At 44.6% G+C, this 19,082-nt stretch overlaps 2 protein-coding genes across 7 annotated transcripts in view; one reads left to right on the top strand and one right to left on the bottom strand.

The window, feature by feature from the left end:
* Positions 1 to 10,332, top strand: part of VCL (vinculin) — a 139,383-nt gene extending 129,051 nt beyond the window's left edge. For all 5 annotated transcript variants that reach the window (XM_082267550.1, XM_082267549.1, XM_082267552.1 and 2 more), the window contains 2 exons: positions 4,922 to 5,026; positions 9,759 to 10,332. In XM_082267550.1, coding sequence (XP_082123676.1) covers positions 4,922 to 5,026; positions 9,759 to 9,905 — 252 coding nt within the window. In that variant the 3' untranslated portion in view covers positions 9,906 to 10,332. The remainder of the gene's footprint in view (positions 1 to 4,921; positions 5,027 to 9,758) is intronic.
* A 7,187-nt stretch (positions 10,333 to 17,519) lies between these two features.
* AP3M1 (adaptor related protein complex 3 subunit mu 1) overlaps positions 17,520 to 19,082 on the bottom strand; it is an 80,635-nt gene continuing 79,072 nt past the window's right edge. For both annotated transcript variants that reach the window (XM_082268423.1, XM_082268424.1), the window contains one exon: positions 17,520 to 17,679. In XM_082268423.1, the coding sequence (XP_082124549.1) occupies positions 17,579 to 17,679 (101 nt within the window). In that variant the 3' untranslated portion in view covers positions 17,520 to 17,578. The remainder of the gene's footprint in view (positions 17,680 to 19,082) is intronic.

Raw genomic sequence — 19,082 nt, forward strand, 5'->3', positions numbered from 1 at the left:
GGGCTCACGCCCAAGCGGCTGGGAGTCCACAAAAATATGGCAGCTGCTTGTGGCCAAGTCGGCGCCTCCATTTAGAGGCGGCCCCAGTTAGATTAGCTGCAGCCCCTGCTCTTTTTCTTTTGGGCAGCTGCCTGGCTGGGATCCATGCACTTGCAGCTGGACCTCCACAAAAATTCTGTCTGCGGCCTACCAGGAAGGGGTGGTGCTGTGGGGGCAGTTTATTTTTGATGGCAGCCATGCCGCCATTATTGTGTAGGGCACCTGCCCCTTTATAGCTCTGCAGGTACCATCACGGAGGGCGCCCCCCCGATTTGATGTTTTCCGGGTGAGCCGCCTCATCAGTTTTATTAGATCCTGAATCTGTTTTGGCCGCTGCGGACACAAGTCGCTTTACTGGGTCTGCATCCACGCACCCTGAATGCTTAGATATTGAGGATGATTCCTCTGCTCCTCTAGTGCGCATAAAAAGGCAGCGGTGGATGCACTGAAACGTTAAAAATGAAGGATGCGGCTGATGCTGCAACGGAGGTGTCGGCCGGTCCCTTTTGGCACTGAGGCCTTCCAAATCGGCGAGGGTGTTCCCCTTTTCCGCTTACTTTGACAACATTGTAACAAAACAGTGAGGTTGTCCAAAACACACTCTTGTGGTCCCTAAGCGTTTTGCTATGCAGTGTCCTTATAAAGATTCCCTGCTTAAAAAGTGGACTCGCCGGTTTCCAGGTTAAATAAAACTACCTTAATTCCGGTTGAGGAGTCCCCGACCTTTAAAGATCCAGCTGATAGGAGGGCGGAGGCTCTGGCCCACCATATGTTCACTGTGGCTGGTTCGGCAGTTAGGCCGGTATTTACTATTGACCTGGTGTCGCAAATTCTGACCGAGTTGGCTAAACTTTTACGTCGGGACCTGGAGGGGAAACAACTTCCTCCTGCCTTTGCAGAGCTGGTGGATCAGTTGGTTCAGAAGTTACAGTTTATCAGTGATGCCTCTTTGGATGAGGCTCCTTTTAAATCTAGGCTGTCTGTATCAGCAGTCAGTGGTCCTTCGGCGTATTATCTGGCTGAAATGCTGGTCTGCAGACCAGACTACTAAGAAAGCCTTATCTGATCTCTCCCTCGTAGGGGATCGCCTGTTTGGAGCTTCCTTGGATGATATCATTAAGGGTCTCAGAGGGAAGAGTACCCTTCTTCTGCAGGCTACCAAAGGAGCCCCGTCGTAGACATGGGCCATTCTTCTTGGCTCATAAGAGGCTTTTTCTTCCCTCAGGGTCTCAAAACAAGGGATCAAAGCCCTTCAGGGCCTCCATTGAAGGTTCCAAGAAGACCTGGTCTGGCAAGCCACGAGTGGGCTCTTCCAGAACTGCGAACAAGGCTTCCTCTGCATGAAGTGGCGCCCTCATCCGTATCTTGGGTAGGGGGATGTCTTCGCTGGTTTCCGGATCCGTAGACGTCCCTGGTATAGGACAAGTGGGTCCACTAAGCCTTTTCGATCCGACTACAAGACCAAGTTTCGGTCTTATCCTCCAGAAAGGTTCTTCCCTTCCAACCTGCACTTGTCCCCAGATCGCTTACGGGGTCTCTTTGGGGCAGTGCAAGACTCGTTACTTCAAGGGGTGATTGTTCTGGTTCTGACTTCGGAACGTTTTCAGGGTTTTTACGCAAATCTCTTTACAGTTCACAGGAAGGAAGGCAAGGTACGTTCAATTCTGGACCTCAAGGTGCTAAACTGCTTTGTACGGGTACAGACCTTCTCGAATGGAGTCCATTCACACGGTAGTGGCGTCCCTACATCAGGGGGATTTTCTTGCTTATATCGACATCAAGGATGCCTACCTTCACATTCCAATATGTGCGGGTCATTAGCGCGTCCTCCGCTTTGCCATTGACGATGAGCATTATCAGTTTGTGGCATTACCCTTTGGTCTTGCCTCCGCTCCTCAGGTCTTCACAAAAGCTTTGGCCCCGATGCTAGCCTTGTTGCGTCAGCAGAGGAACACGGTACTGGGGTACCTGGACGATCTTCTGCGAGTGGAACCTCCGACTGCTTTGATGGACAACTTGGAGATTTCTCTGCGAACTCTGAGGAAATTCCATTGGATTCTGAACCTTCTTCTGGAAACATTTTAGACATTGCAGGAGGCAATTCAGCTTCTGTTGTCCAGCAGACGGTCATCCCTCTGGGCTTGCATGCGGGTGTTGGGCCTGATGGTGTCTTCCTTCAAGGCGGTACCGTTTGCAAAGTTCCACACGAGATCTCTGGAAAAAGATTCTGGAGAAACGGGACAAGATTCCACGGTCCCTAGAGGTGGCTTTATTCTCCAGGACTTCGACAGGGAAAATGCTTTCTCCCTCTGTACTGGATGGTTATCCCCATGGATGCCAGCCTGTCCGGGTGGGGAGGAGTCCTCGGCACAGCTTGTGCTCAGGTGGTCTGGACTCGGGAAGACTCCAGACCGCTGATCAATGTACTAGAACTGCGAGTGAACAGACTGTCTGGATCATTGGACAATTTGTCTTTAGGGGTGTCTGGTACGATTTTAAATCCGACAATTCCACGGCCATGGTCTACGTTAATCACCAAGGGGGCACAAGAAGTGTCCTGGCGGCTGGGGAAGTAGCCGGCATCTAAGGTGGGCAGACTGATTTGTTCCAGCCCTCTGCTGTACACATTTTAAGGAAGGTACAGAGGTTTGTGGCACGGTCTCGGGATCCTCTAGCCGACGCCACAGACGCATTCTAGTGGCTCCAGACTGGCCTCGTCAGTCTTGGTACCCCAATCTGGTACGGCTGGTCGCTGATGTTCCTTGGAGACTTCCTCTCAGGGAAGGTCTGCTGTCCCAAGGGCCAATCTTCCACCCTGCGTCACAGTTGCTGGCTTTGATGGTTTGGCTGTTGAAAGCCAGGTGCTGAAGGATAGAGGGTTTGTCTGAATCGGTGATTCCTACACTGTGTTAAAGGCTAGAAAATGTACCTCTAGGAAGATCTACCATCGTAATTGGAAGATGTAAATTGTGTGAGTCTCTTGGGGTTCTCTCTTTTCCTCCAATGAGGGATTGAGCAGCGTCTGGCCTTGGGTATTAATAAGGGCCACGTTTCAGCCTTGGCGGTTTTCTCTCAACGTCCATTGGTCACACTTTCCTGGGTGCGCACCTTTATCCAGGGAGTTCGACACTTGGCTCCTCCAGTGCGGGTTTCCATTGCTGCCATGGGACCACAATTTGGTTGCCAGTTCTCCAGAAACCTCCCTTCGGAAATATTTGGGATGTTCCCCTACTTGTCCCAGGTGGACTTTTCTTGGTGGGTATTACTGCTGCACGCAGGACGTCTGAGCTGAGGGCGTTGTCTTGTCGTTCACCTTACCTGGTGGTTTACAGAGATAAGGTAGTTCTTCGTCCCTGTCTGTCATTCCTTCCAAAGGTTGTCTTTGATTTCCATTTGAATGAAGACATTGTGTTGCCTTTCCTATGTCCCAGGCCTAAACATCCTAAGGAAATTGCCTTGCATTCCCTGGATGTGGTTCGGGCAGTCGGTGTACCTGGCAGCTACGGAGTCCTTTAGGAAGCCACTCAATATTTGTACTCACGGATGGACCTCGCAAAGGTTTGGCTGCTTCTGTTGCGACCATTTCCAGATGGATCAGACAAACGGTGGTTCAGGCCTATTTCATTAAGGGTCAGGTTCCTCCTTTTCCCTGGCGGCCACCTGGTCATCTGTGCTCACTTTCACAAGTTTTATAAAGTGGATGTGTTGGCATCTACGGATGCTTCTTTTGGCCGCAAGGTTTTTGCAGGCTGCTGTTTAGAGGACCTGGTCCTCTTTGAGGGTGTATTGCTTTTTTTTTCCGGTGAGCTCCAGTTGTTTATGGTTGAGCTCTGTTGCCTGGTTGGCTACGGTTTAGCCTTGGGAATTTTTTCTTGCTGTTCCCACCCCTCATGTTTGACACTGCTTTGGGACGTCCCAATGGTCAAAAAGATAAGGAGCTGCATTAGTCCATAAAAAGGGAAAATGGGATTTTTGACTTACGTAAAATCCATTTCTCTAATGTTCATTGACGGACACAGCACCCACCCATCTGTGGAGTTGGCTTTCTTCTGACACTGCTTGTAACAAAACTGAGTGCCTATAACTAGGAGTGGGGGCATACCCCCTAAGACTGCTCCATAGGTGTTTTCCTGCCTAGTGTCCTACTCCTGTAGGGGACAGTATAACCCAATGGTCAAGAAGAGAAGTAGATGTGTCTGGCGTTGAACATCAGAGAAGTGGATTTAGTGGTTACCTGGTATGCGCTCCCACTTGCATTCAGATTTGTCACTGTTATCTGAGCCAGAAGTTTGCCCCCCTCCCCCCAGTATTCTGGGACACATCACAGGTCCCAAAGACTGTGGGGCCATTCACAGGGCTCACACATGCGCAGTAAGAAGCCAGAGGGCTTCACTACCGGTTTCCCTTACTTGAAAAGCCGGTGCTTGCACCTGAAGCAGATTAATAATAGACTCGAGTGAGGACATTGCTGGATTCCCTGGAAAGGTAAGTGCAATTCTAAATTATATTAGGTCAGCAGCTACTGTGTGTGTGTGTGTGTATATGTATATGTATGTGTGTGTGTGTATATGTATATATATATGTGTGTGTGTGTGTGTGTGTATGTGTATATATATATATATATATATATTTTTTTTTTTTTGGAGGCGCCTGGAGCTTGTTCAGGAGTTAGTGGCTTGGCCATAGTGTTCTGTTTTGTCCTTCTGCTGTGATGAGGTTAAACCAATCAATAGATGCTCTTCTCTAACATATTTCGGTATATGTGCCTTTCATCCTGTCAGTATGTAAACTATGTATGTAGTCAATCAGAAAACAATAAAGAAGAGTGGTTAAAGGTGGAAAGCATTTAAACTGAGCACTTTTCCATGAATTTGTATTATAGGTATGTGAAAGGATCCCAACAATCAGCACCCAGCTCAAGATTCTGAGTACTGTCAAGGCCACTATGCTGGGAAGGACCAACATCAGTGAAGAAGAATCAGAGCAGGTAAAATACAGAAAAAAATGGAAGGAATCAAAACGTATTTTTTTTAGTTTGATTTTCAGCAAACTCCAGATACGCCATTAAGTGCTTAGGGGAATTGAACAGCCTATCGGGACACATTTAATCTTTGCATAGAAGCAGTTGTAAAAACAGGTGCAAAGGAGCTGTTAGTAGAAACGTGGGCTGGAGGCACGCAGAACAATGGAACCCGACCCCACATGTGTCTAGAGTCAGACCTGTTGTGACTTATGTGGTGGTAACACAAAGTTTATTCTCAGGGTAAGTGGAAAGGACTCATGAAACTTGGACAGCTGATAGGGTGGAATGGGGCCAGAGGTGACAGAGCTGCGAGGTGACTGCAGGCGTGCAGCAGGAACAGTAATTTGAACAGTAATTTGAGCCAAAAAGTCCTGCATGACTTAACCAGACTGTCAAAGGATCAAGCTACACCTGACTGAGCCAAAAATGATTGTGAAAATAGTAGACTATAAAGGACAGCATTTTTCCAGGCTGCAGACAGTGGGCACACTGCAAGCATTTCCCACCCATTCGTAGAAATTGAGCTGGAGGCAGCCGCTGTCTGAAATCATTCATCTGGTGGCCGCAGTGTGGTAAAGCAATATTCAGGTATCAAGCCTCAAGTATTCACAAAACCTGGTAGCAGGCAAGGGTTAGTGATCTGAGGGTGGTTCTGAGCAACAGCAAGAACAGTGGAGCAATGCCTTCCTGATGCAGGGTGAGAGAGCATGTGCTACATGCCACTCATTCAATGACGCTGGTGCTCAGTACCACAGCATTAACTCCTTTCCATGGCAAAGCTGCCTGAAAACAGGAAATGGCGCCCAGCGACAAACAATTTGAGGGTACCAGAGTGAGTCTTCAGCTACAGGACAGGTGCTGAGGCAGTGCTACTGGCTCTGGACCTGGAAAATGCTGTGTTAATTTTGGCAGAACAGCAACCACCCCTCCTAATGCAAAACCCAACGCCCAAACATTACATTCAGTCAGTGGGGTTCAGATATGGTAGTCCAAAAACTTAACTGAGAACGTTTGTGCCAGACAGCATGGACCATAAGGTGAGTACCTGGATAGAGAACTGGCTCCAGGGGAGAGTACAGAGGGTGGTGATTAATGGGGAGTACTCGGATTGGGCGGGTGTGGAAAGTGGGGTCCCCCAGGGTTCTGTCCTGGGACCAATCCTGTTTAATTTATTCATAAATGATCTGGAGGAGGGGATATCGAGTACAATCTCAGTATTTGCAGATAATACTAAATTAGGCATGCCAATATCTTCTATGCAGGATGTGGAAACCTTGCAAGCGGACCTGAACAAAATAACGGGGTGGGCAACTACATGGCAGATGAGATTTAATGTTGAAAAATGTAAAGTAATGCACTTGGGGGCCAGAAACCAGAAAGCAAGCTACTCACTAGGGGGGGAACCTCTGGGTGAGTCTTGGATGGAAAAGGACTTGGGGGTACTGGTAGACAACAGGCTTGGCAGTGGCATGCAATGCCAAGCCGCTGCAAGCAAAGCGCTACAAGACTCTGGTCCGGCCACATCTGGAGTATGCTGTCCAGTTCTGGGCACCGGTCCTCAGAAAGGATGTGCTGGAACTGGAGAAAGTCCATAGAAGGGCAACAAAAATAATTAGGGGAATGGAGGACATCAGCTATGAGGAAAGACTACAAGCACTGAACCTGTTCTCTCTGGAGAAGAGACGATTGAGGGGGGATATGATATCAATGTACAAATACTGTACTGGCGACCCTAGCATAAGGAACAAACTATTCAGAGTAAGGGAATACAATAAGACACGTGGCCACTCACTAAAACTTGAGGAAAGGCGGTTTAACCTTAAAGTGCGTAAGGGGTTCTTCACTGTAAGAGCGGTAAGGATGTGGAATTCTCTTCCACAAGCAGTCGTATCAGCAGGGAGCATTGATAGTTTCAAAAAACTATTAGATGGACACCTTAAAGACCACAACATACAGGGGTATACAATGTACGGTTAAAAGCAAACACACACGCATCATAGGTTGAACTGGATGGACTGATGTCTTTTTTCAACCTCACTAACTATGTAACAGCTGCAGTGATGTAGAGAAGAGTCTTGATTAATTGAAGAAAATTTTTACTAGAAAACACAGGTCTGTCTTTACAATAGCCGATCTGAGGAAAATGTCACTAGAAAAAACTTGACGCATGCTGATAGGAGAGGTGAGACTTTTGTTTCCTCCCAATGGATGGTGTGCCAGACAACTTGGATTTTACAGTGAGGGTAAAAAAAAAAAAATAAGATTCCCTGCTTATTATATCTGTTTGCCCACTTACAAATGATCAGCCTATCATTTTAATGGTAGGTTTATTTTAACAGTGAGAGACGGAATACCAACAAAATCCAGAAAAATGCATTTCAAAAAAGTTATGAGTTTTCTTTGCATTTTTAATGACTGAAAGAAGTATTTGACCCCTTTGCAAAACATGACTTGGTGGCAAAACTCTTGTTGACATTTACAGAGGTCAGACATTTCTTGTAGTTGGTCACCAGATTTGCACACATCAGGAGGGATTTGGTCCCACTCCTCTTTGCAGATCCTCTCCAAGTCATTAAAGGAGAAGTATAGCCAAAGCTAAAGAGCTATAGCCAAAGTTTCGCTGTACCCCTCCTATGGATTACAGAAGTGCAATTTGTTTTGCACTCCTGTGATCCGTTCTCAGCAGAGAGCGGGCTGAAATCTGCTCTCTGCTGACGTCACAGAAGTCAGTCTAGGCAACGCATCATCACGACAATGGAAGTCCGGATCCGTCAGGTGCCTGGACCAACACCCGACTCCGCCTCTCAGCGAACCACTGAGAGCCTGAGCTGACCGCTCCCCGCCCCTCCACAGCCCAGCGCTCTGAGAGAGGAGGGGGCAGAGCGGAGAGCTGCTGACTGACTGCTCGGGGAGCTGTCAAAACGAAGCAATCAGCTGTGTTTGATCACTCTGCTCTCAGTGCAGAGATGCCGGGGGAGCAATGCTGCATCCTCCTAAAGTATGTATGTATCTAAAAAAAAAAAAAAAAAAAAAGTAAGCCATTCTTCTCTTAAGGTTTTGAGTTTGACGTTTGGTAACTGGACGTTTCGCTCCCTCCACATATTTTCTTTAGGATTAAGGTCTGGGGACTGGCTAGGCCACTCCAGGACCTTTTTAATGTGCTGCTTCTTGAGCCACTCTTTTGTTTCCTTGGCCACGTGCTCTGGGTCATTGTCATGCTTTAATACCCATCCACGACCCATTTTCAATGCCCTGGCTGAAGGAGATTCTCACCCAAGATTTGGCAGTACATGGCCTGGTCCATTGTCCCCTTTTAATGCGGTGAAGTTATCCTGTCCCCTTAGCAGAAAGACCCCTAAAGCATAATGTTTACACCTCCATGTTTGAAAATGGCAAAAGTGTACTTGGGGTCATAGGCAGCATTCCTCCTCCTCCTCCAAACACTGCGAGTTAAGTTGATGCCAAAGAGCTTGATTTTGGTCTCATCTGACCACAACACTTTCACCCAGTTCTCCTCTGAATCATTTAGATGTTCGTTGGCAGACTTCAGACTGGCCTTTACATGTGCTTTCTTGATCAGGGGGACCTTGCTGGCGCTGCAGGATTTCAGTCCTTCAGTCCTTCATGGCGTAATGCAGGGATCCTCAAACTACGGTTGCGGAACTACACATCCCATGAGACATTGTAAAACTGACATTCCCAGACATGACGGGAATTTGTAGTTCCTGAACAACTGGAGGGCCATAGTTTGAAGACCCCTGGCCTAGTGTGTTACCTATTGTTTTCTTGGTGACTATGGTCCCAGCTGCCTTGAGATCATTGACCGTATTCTCCTGTGTGGTTCTGGGCGGATTCCTCACCGTTCTCACGTACTCCACGAGGTAAGATTAGACTCTGATTGCTTCTGTGGACAGGTGTCTTTTATACAGGTTACAAGCTGTGATTTGGAGAACTTCCTTTAAGAGAGTGCTCCTATAATCTCAGCTCCTTACCTGTATAGAAGACATCTGGGAGCCAGAAATCTTGTTGATGGGGGATAAAATACTGGTTTCACTCATTAAAATGCAAATCAAGTTATAACTTTTTTGAAATGCGTTTTCTAGATATTTTTGTTATTCTGTCTCTCGCTGTTAAAATAAACCTACCATTAAAATGATAAACAAATCATTTATTTGTCAGTGGGCAAACGTAAAACAAATCAGCAGGGGATCAAATACTTTTTCCCTTACTGTAGGTTCATACACCTATAATAAAGAAGCTAAACACTTTGACTAGGTTCACACCTATGCATTTTTAGAAATGCACCACAGTCCATTAACATCAGTTCCTATGGGTCCTACCCACATTTATTCAGTTTCCACCAGTGCATTTTTTAGAAAGATGCAGGACTATATATTTTTTTTACACACAGTACGGTGCTTTGACATCAATGGAATTGCATCACAATCACATGTGCATTTTTTTGGTGTGTTTTTGTGTTTTCTCCTGCATGACAACAGATCTCTCCTCCTAGCAACATTTACAGATCCCCCCCCCCCCCCCCCCCAAAAAAAATGCAAGGTGCATTAAAACCCACATAAAATGCAGAGGCAAATGGGCATCAACTGCACTTGTATAGATTTGCCTTGGACTGTACTAGACAGCAAATTCTTTCATTCTTATGAATACCTGTAAATTTCTGTTTTTGTAAACGCAGGCTACGGAAATGCTTGTCCATAATGCACAGAACCTGATGCAGTCAGTAAAGGAGACTGTAAGGGAAGCTGAAGCTGCATCAATCAAGATCCGGACAGATGCTGGAATCACGCTTCGTTGGGCACGGAAAACCCCATGGTACCAGTAACTTCTCCATCTTGGGATGGAATATAACCACCTTTCCCTACTGTACAAAGCACACTAATACTGTGTAAGCGAAAGGAAACTGATGATGAAGTTGCTTCCTAAGTGAGCGAGCCTCCAGATTGTTAGATGGCCATTTTTATTGTTTTTTTTGTCTAACAGTAATTTGGCTCCTCCATCAGTAGTACATTGCTTAACTCACAATTTTTTTTTCTATTGTTTTCATGGCCTTTTAGACTGACTCTTCTGCACATCCTTACTGCGGAATAACTGTTTTGTTTGGAGAGTTCAGTACAATAACACCAGATGGCACAACCTGATTTGTTCCTTTCTGCTTTGTCACACTTTAGCCTGAACACCCATCATATTCTTCTATGGAGCACAGCCCAAGATAGTATAGTGCAGGTATCACTATGAAATATAAAACACTAAACTCTCATCCATACTCTTTTACTTTGATATGTTCATAATGTAGGGCCCATCTCATATCTCCTTTTCCCAATCTATGCAGAAGACTGTGACTTGTCATCGTAGCATATATTATTGAAGTGTCCTTCACAGTAGAAGAGCAATACCTGATGAATGTAGAACAGCAGCACTTCTACCTGTTTGTGTTGGTAGTAGTGTTGCTGGTTTTTCAGAATGCATGAAAGAGGATTAGATTTGTGTATATGACCTCAAGACTTGCGATGTGAAGATCAAACTTGGTGCCATTTATGGAGATAAGCCTACACAACATGAACTTTGAGGATGTGAATAATATCCTATTTGAATAAACCAGAGGCCTGTGGAAGTAGATTTGTCTATACATTATTATTGCTTGCCAGTTTGCTCTCGTCATTATAGCATCATGAATAACTTGAGGACAAGGCAATAACCTTTGATTTGTTTGGAATAAATTCCAGCTTTCTACTTGCTGTCAGAGGTCAATGCAGGTGAATGTGTAGTTAAATTCTTCATTCAGACTGTTAGAGTTAATTGAATTGCCTTCTACATCCTGCTCTTCCATCTCACATCTTCAGAGGGTGTGCATATGACTGGCTTCATTTCTCACTAAGTGTTGGCTGGAGGTATCTGGTCAATCCCAATGAATGTCAAAGCATGTGCACACTAGAAGGCTGGGGAATTAAGCCACTGCCTGATTTTTGCCTTGGTGTACAGTTTTGGTTTATACTGTGGGAAATGAGATTAATGTATTTGAATGCCATAATGCCTTTTAACCCATACAAATCTAGTATTAGTTAAAACCAAAGACTTATTTTTTTGTTTGTAGAGCAGTTATGTCAAACTACCCAGTTGTTTGCAGTTATTCTATATACTGCAGTTGGTATAGGACTGAAACCAGCAAAGGCAGAGTCTTTCAGATATGATTTTAGTCAACTTCTTGTTGATTAGAGGGCCCTTCATGGAGTGGAAGGGTTAAGTAACATTCAACCTGTGCTGTGTCCTGTGATACTTTGTAAGAGCAAAGGTATCTTTATACTGAAGCTCTGATTCAGCTTTGTTCCTGTCAGTACAAACCAATAAACGATTTATATACACTTCAGACTTGCATTTCATTGTCTCATTTTGTTTATTAAAGCAGCCATTTTTTTTTTTGCATGGAATTGGGCAATATTTTGTAAATGTTTTTGGGTTTGTACCTTCTGACATTGAAGCATCACATGGTTCCTGAACAGACAAGGACTCACTGCTCAAGGTGGTGTAATTGCCTGATGACTCACACCGGTGCATGCCCCGCCTCGCCTCCATGAAAACTTGACAAAAGAAAAGGAATTGGCAGCACTCCAGGTTGAGTCAAAATCCAGATTTATTGACTGGACATCCAAATATGACAATCGTGACAAGGTAGACGCGTTTCACACACTGACTGTGTGCTTAATCATTACTGCTATGATGATTAAGCACATAGTCAGTGTGTGAAACTCGTCTACCTTGTCACGATTCTCATAATTTGGATGTCCAGTCAATAAATCTGGATTTTGACTCAACCTGGAGTGCTGCCAATTCCTTTTCTTTTATCACATGGTTCCTACAGGCATGAAGCCCAAGGAAATGTTCAGTTATTGCAATCACCTAGATAGAGCCATGTTTCTCAACTCCAGTCCTCAGGGCACACTAATGGGCCATACATACTATAAGATTTTCTGAAGACTTTTTCCTTTAGATTTACCAAAACCATCTAATATGAGGTCAAACCTTAACACTTTCAATTCGTACGCAATCTGGCAGGCCCTTGCACTACATAGAAAAGGTAAATCTGAAGGAAAAAGTCTTCAGAAAATCTTATAGTGTGTATGGCCCTTTAGGCTAGCCATACATGTACAATTTTCTGTTAGATTAACCAAAAACCATATAATATGGGGTCAAAACTAAACAACACTTTCAATTGTATCCTATAAGGCAGGCCTATACTACAAAGTTGAAGGTAAATCTAAAGAAAATTGTATAATGTACGGCTAGCCTAACAGGCCAGATTGTAAGTAGGGATCCACTGATTATCGGCAAAGCCGATATATTGAGGGCCGATATGCACTTTCCCCTATATATCCAAACCGGCCTTTTGATTTACCGATATTTCGGGAAAGTGCATGTACAGGGGTGATCCCTGCAGCTAGAGGCATCACCCCGGTACCGGTGTCCATAGCCGATGGTCGGCTGTCTTGTAATGAACAACCGATGCGGCTGAGAAGCCGCTCGGCTGTCATTCCAAGGAGCGGGAGGGGACATCCCCCCTCTCCCGCCACCTACTGCAGCTCGCCCGGGTCTCCTACCTTCACCGCTGCCGTCTGACCGGGTCTCCATCTGCCACGCAGCCGTCTGACCGAGTCTCCATTTCTTTGAATTCGGCGCCTCCGGGTACTGGTGGCGCTGAATTCAAAATCTTACAGCATTCAAAACAGCCAAACTTGGCGTTTTGAATGCTTTAAAGCGGAGTTCCAGCCATTTCACTCACCGGTCCAGCGATGCGGCCGCCCGAAGCCTTGATCCTCTCCCTCAGCGCCGGCATCACTGCTGTGGGCACCCGGCTGTGACAGTTTGCGGCTTCACAGCCGGGTACGCACTGCCCATGCGCGAGTTGCGCTACGCACCATGATTGGCCGGCAATCTTCTGGGACCTTTGACATGTCCCAGAAGATTGCAGGGAGGGGGAGAGGAGAACTTCCGTTCAGGGCGCCGCGGCGCTCCGAACGTAAGTGGGAGCGGGCACCTGTCAAAACTAGGTAATGACATGCCAAATGTGGCATGTCAGGGGGTTAGGACCACCTAAAGCGGAAGTTCCACTTTTGGGTGGAACTCCGCTTTAACCACTTGCTGACCGCCGCCTGACTACTTACTGCAGCAGTCAGCCCCGTACAGGCAAAGTGACGTAGTACTACGTCGCTAGCCTGTGAGCCTCTAGGGGGCGAGCGTGCGCCGCCAGAGGCCTGCTCCCGCTCGTTCCCTAACATGTCCGCACGTGTGACCAGCGGACCCGATGTCCGCCGGTCACTCGCGATCTTCCCGTGGAGAGGGAGAAAGGCAGGCGGCTAATGTAAATAAAGCCGCCTGTCATTCTCCCTGATCTAACTGTAGAGATTATACGATCCTGCTATGTAGGATCGTATGTCTCTGTGGTTACATCACTAGCCACACCCCTTTACAGTTAGAAGCATGCCCCTAGGGACACACTTAACCCCTGCATCACCAATAAAGTTAACCCCTTCCCTGCCAGTGTAATTTTTTACAGTAACTGCATATGTATAGCACTGATTACTGTAGTAATGTCACTGGTACCCCCCAAAAGTGTCAAATGTCAGTCAAGGGTCCGATCTGTCCGCCCCAATTTCGCAGTCCCGCAAAAAAAAAAATCGCAGATCTCTGCCATTACTCGTTAAAAAAAAAAAACACCAAAAATGACAAATCTTTCCCAATAACTTTTGCGCAAACCAATCAAAATACGCTTATTGCTATTTTTTTTTTACCAAACATCTGTAGCAGAAAACAAATTGGCCAAAAAGTTAAAAAATTGATTTTTACATTTTTTTTTTTTTTTGGGAATTTCATATACAAAAAATGTGAATATTGTTGTTTTTTCAAAATTTACGCTCTTTTTTGTTTATAGCGCAAAAAGTAAAAATCGCACAGGTGATCACATACCACCAAAAAAGAAAGCTCTGTTTGTGGGGAAAAAAAGGACGTCCATTTCATTTGGGTACAGCGTCGCACGACCGCGCAATTGTCCGTTAAAATCACGCAGTGCCGAATCACAAAATAGGGCCTCAGGAAGGGGGTAAAGTGCAGAGGAGGGGTTTGGGGTCTTTTAGACCCCCAGATCCCTCCACCACTGTACCTGTAGACATTAAAAAAAAAAAAAACATTTTTAATGTTCTAAAATATCGGCCGATACCAGATGACCAAAATATTGGTATCGGCGGTAAAAAAACGATATCTGTCGATCACTATAAGTATTATCTTGGGGAGATGCAGACTAGAATACTGCAATCACTGAGCAAATTATATCACCTGTGATGTATTTCAGTTTTCTTGCAAACCTGGCCTGTTAAGCCCCGTACACACGTGCAGATCGGCCGTCTTTTGTCCCCGGGCTGTCATGTCTGTTGAAAAGTGCAAAAGACTGCACAAGAATTTTGTCCGCCGACTGCAGAAGTGATGTCATGTGATGGTTAACTTTCCCTGTGTTTTTTCTTTTCTGAGCATGCCCAGTCTTGCAAATCTGCTGTCTGTCGGCCGAAATCTGTACTGACTGGCGAACAATCGGCCGCTCTGGTGTCGGCATACAAAAATTTTAATGCTTGCACGACAGATTCTTTTCGGCCGAAAGTGCGCTGTCGGAAGCATCATACTAACAAGCCTACAATCGGCCGTCGGCCGAAGCTTTTTGGCCAACAATCTGCACGTGTGTACGGGCCTTTAGTGTGCCCTGAGGACCGGAGTTGAGAAACACTGTTCTAGATTGTAGGACATTCAAGTTCAATGTGCTGCCAATGGAATCATTATCAAAAAGTGTATGAGTTCATAACAGAGCTATGATACTAGTGTACCCCAACCTATAAATGGGGTTTTCCGATTTCTCCTATGAGCTATATAAGAATTGAAGCACTTGCTGTACCAAAAAAACAAAAACCCACTTTAGTGGTCCTGCTGGGCGAGACCTGGGGCTATCAATTAAAAAAAAAAAAAAAAAGTCCAATGAGCCCCTTATAAAATGTACCTGCCCATTAAGCCAAAAAACGTAATATGAACCTATTGTTTACCCTTCCTTCAATATAGTATTTTTTTCTGTACCTGATAGAGGCTTTATGATATTGTACCACATGGTGGTGCATGTGAGCCACTAATTGAAGAAAACCTTCAATTTACTTTCCCCCAATGAGCACAATGTGTTTAAAATACACCAAACCTACCTCTCCACAGGGTCTGTACATAATAAGGTGAGTGTTCATGTTAAGGGAATGCCTGGTACATCCAGCTACCCTCCTAATGCATGGCTTTCTCCAGACGTTTTGTCTGATTGCCAATACCAACTCCCGCTGTACTGCCCTCTATAGAGATTACTTGTAACCAGCTCCCGCTGCACTGTCCCCTGTAGTGCATAGAGGCTGTTAGGCTTTATGTACATTACAGCTCCTAAATGTGAGTTTGAGATTTTGGCATTTTTTGTTGAGCAAGGCTCCTAAACTCAACTCCATAAAAGCCTCTGTGTCCATGTACACATAGGCTTTTAGGAGCTGCTTCAGGTATGGGAGATTCAACCTTCATCTCCTGAATGCGGAAGAATCGCATTCAGGATAGGAACATTTTGACCGGTCATAGTAGGCTATGTGTACACGAAGCCTTACGGTGATCAGCTTCTTCTCACTTGCTTCTAGATTTTACGTAGAAAAGAAGCCTTAGGGCCAGTTCACACCACATGCAGTTTAGTACTTTTTTTTTTTTTCCTGCTTCAAAAAAAAGCATGGAAAGTAGGTTATATTGGTTCCAATGGCATAGTGCACACAAGCGCTGTGCATTCCAGCTCCAGAAAAAAAAAAAGTACAACATGCTGCTTTTTTTTTTTCCTGCCCAGAACTGTATTGGTATGCATAAGAAAAAAAAAAAAGCGCCAAGCCGCAGTAAAGAAAAAAGCAGCTGTAATGCATCAGGAAATGCGGCAGAGTGCATGCAGAAAAGCAATATGTGAGTAAAGAGTAACTTACGTTTGTTCAGGAAAAAAAAATTCCCCAGGGTGATCTATGTACATTACAAGGATTTAACTATCTGTAGCAGAGTCCTACCTTTTTTTATTCTGAACAAATCCCTGTTTTTGTGTCCATGTGCAGAAGTGAGTTTAATGGAAGTGGTTTCTTAATGATCAACCAGCTGCTGCACCTGCAGAGCTCTAATGAGGAAAATTGCTGGGCCTGCCTCCCTTTAGACATTATTTCCTATTGGAAGTATCTCACCAAAAATGACATTTTTATTGCAGGGGAATCCTGAAATCTTACTTGTATCTTAGTGCAGGAAATTGTTTCGGGGGGGCATTCTATGTACAGAACACCTCCAGGTTAGCCAGATTGCATTTCACAGAAAATTACAGAGCTGCAAATTGAAAAGTTCATACAATGACTGGATATGCTATTTTGTTTCCCACAAAAGTAGAGTTAACCTTTAAAGAAAGAATGGCTTTTAGACTAACATTCAGGTCATATAACCCTAGCATACAGCCAGGACATCAGTACACCTACAACTTGGGGTAGATATTTTTTATTTTATACAGAAACATGTACAATTTAATTTCCAAACAGTGATGAAAAGTAATTTTGGCTTTTTATTTCTACTTTTACATAGACACAAACCATTGCTACACAAGCCCTCATATAAACATGATGGCTCCGGTTATATTAACACATTACTTTTTAAATAAAAAATAAAATTTTCTAAAATAACAAGTTTGCTATACCAGCTTTGTTGCTGATGGCACTGGTGAAAATTTCCTTTCACTGAAAGAGGCGTGTCTGCAGTTGGAGCCTCTGTCAGTGAAAGGGTTAAGGCATTTATTTTGGTCATAAGGAAGGCAGGAATAGCCAAGACACCCGGTACTGAAGGGCATTGCGGATCAGCACTATTTTATTACACTGGGTTGTGGCACTAAACACAGAATACTCCATTTAGGGGTGTACCATAAAGAACTAGTGTTCAACACCTGATGGATGACATCGGAACTACAGTTTTTTGGATGCTTCAGTGGCAACATAGACTCAGTAAAGAGTGCTTTTCTTTGTATGTCATTTAGAGAGCCCATCAAGCTGCATTTATTGACTATTTGAGTGCTTGGGGGGGTTACTGAATTATATTTATTATGGATGTAATATTGTTTACCCCCAGAATAAAGTAGCATAAACGACAATCCCAAAGTAAATCCACTGGCCCCCTTGACAAGTCAGATTATTCATGGTAATCCACACACCATTATGAATCAAACATAAATGTGGTCAGTTCATTAAAGTCCATAGTGTTCCCTTTTTCTTTCATTCTTATTTTTGGTGGTTCTAATGCCAACATCTTGCACAGGCCTTGAGGTTTAGTATAAAAACTTTGCTGGATGCACAAGAAAATGTTTGGAAACCTGATGCGCAATACTTCCAAACTCCAAGGCCCAGCTGATGGGTTAGTACAGGCCATGAGGAGTACGTGTTATGTGCGCACCTGGAACCTTCCTGCTTTGGTCAGATACTTCACTCCTTTGAAAGGCTTGTATCTCTCCCCATACATGTCCAGACGGTTCACTTTGAGCCCTGTAGAGTAAATCAATGACATGTACATTTAACTAGAGAATTCTGATATTTGCTGAATGCTAAGATGATAAAATAACTTTACCCAACACACATATAGATCTGTTATAAACTGTACCACTTGTACTCGATTGTACAATACTAATAGGTTATGGGAATAGTTAACCACTTTCCACCCAGGCTATAGCAAAATGACAGCTAGGTGGACATTGTAACATTCTCTGGGACCATGCGATCTGTCACTGATCTGTCCCACTGCTGGTACCATGTAACCAATCACAGCAAGTTGACAGTTGTAAACAATGCATCGCTTCCTTTCAAGCATTGTGTACAACTGTGTTGCTTGTTGCCATGATTGATCGCAATAAAACAAACTGAATTAATTGAATACCGAGCACTATTGATCAATTTATAAGGTCAGGACAGGAGTAATAATAGAGACCATGAGTCAGTAATGTAGAGTGCAGTGCTGGGGAGATTAAAGTAGGACTCCGGAGTGCAGAGCTGTGGAATTAAGGGTCAGGATTCAGCAACGTGAAATGCAGTATTGGAAGGTTTTGTTACCTTAATGTAAATAATGCGATAAGGTCACAAAAAAAAAAAACTTTTACAACCACTTTAAGTTTACATTGCAAGACCTGTAAGCACCTCCATTCCTTTCAATATACACAAAATAAAAAAAAAAAGTGAACCAAACAATGTCATTATGAAGTGTCAACAAGATTAAAGTCTGATAGGCAGCACATATCCTCTTCACGCAAAATTAAAATGCCTAGTGTGGTAGGAGCAGCAGCAAATTAAAACAAACAGGAAGCTATTTCAACAAAATTCCAAAAACTGTCACCTGTTTGTTGCTTTCTCAGTGACCGTGAGATCCCTTACTTCTGATATTTTCTACCAAGCAAGTCATCATCTTCCTCATGGTGAGCAGGGCTACAGAACTGCACAATCACAGTTCTAACAAAAAAAAAAAAAAAAAAACCCCAGCAGATCGGCACCTGACCACCTCCCCATGACGGGATCTGGATCTATCGTTTGTGTGGCGATTGCAGCTACAGCAATGACCGAGATGGAGAACTGGGGACACAGTGGACCATAATGCTGTGGGGAAAGGATTTCTGAGATCGGCATGAACTAGTGGTGAAGAAGCAGTGTGTAACTGACTGACACTTCCCTGTGCTGCTCTGTAGATGGGGGAAGGAAAAAAGGCTGCACATGTCACTTGTGTTGGGGTTTGCTGACCCTTGGTCTAAAAATATGGAAAAAGTCTACAGTTAAATTATTATATATCATGTAACCCACTTGCCGACCGCCGCAAGTACATTTACTGAAGCAGTCAGCCCCTCCTGGGCAAAGCGGAGTAGTACTACGTCACTCGCCCAGGAGCTCCCGCTCGTTCACGGCCA

This window comes from Pelophylax lessonae, assembly GCF_965119305.1.
Source record: "Pelophylax lessonae genome assembly, chromosome: 9".
Classification (NCBI taxonomy): domain Eukaryota; kingdom Metazoa; phylum Chordata; class Amphibia; order Anura; family Ranidae; genus Pelophylax; species Pelophylax lessonae.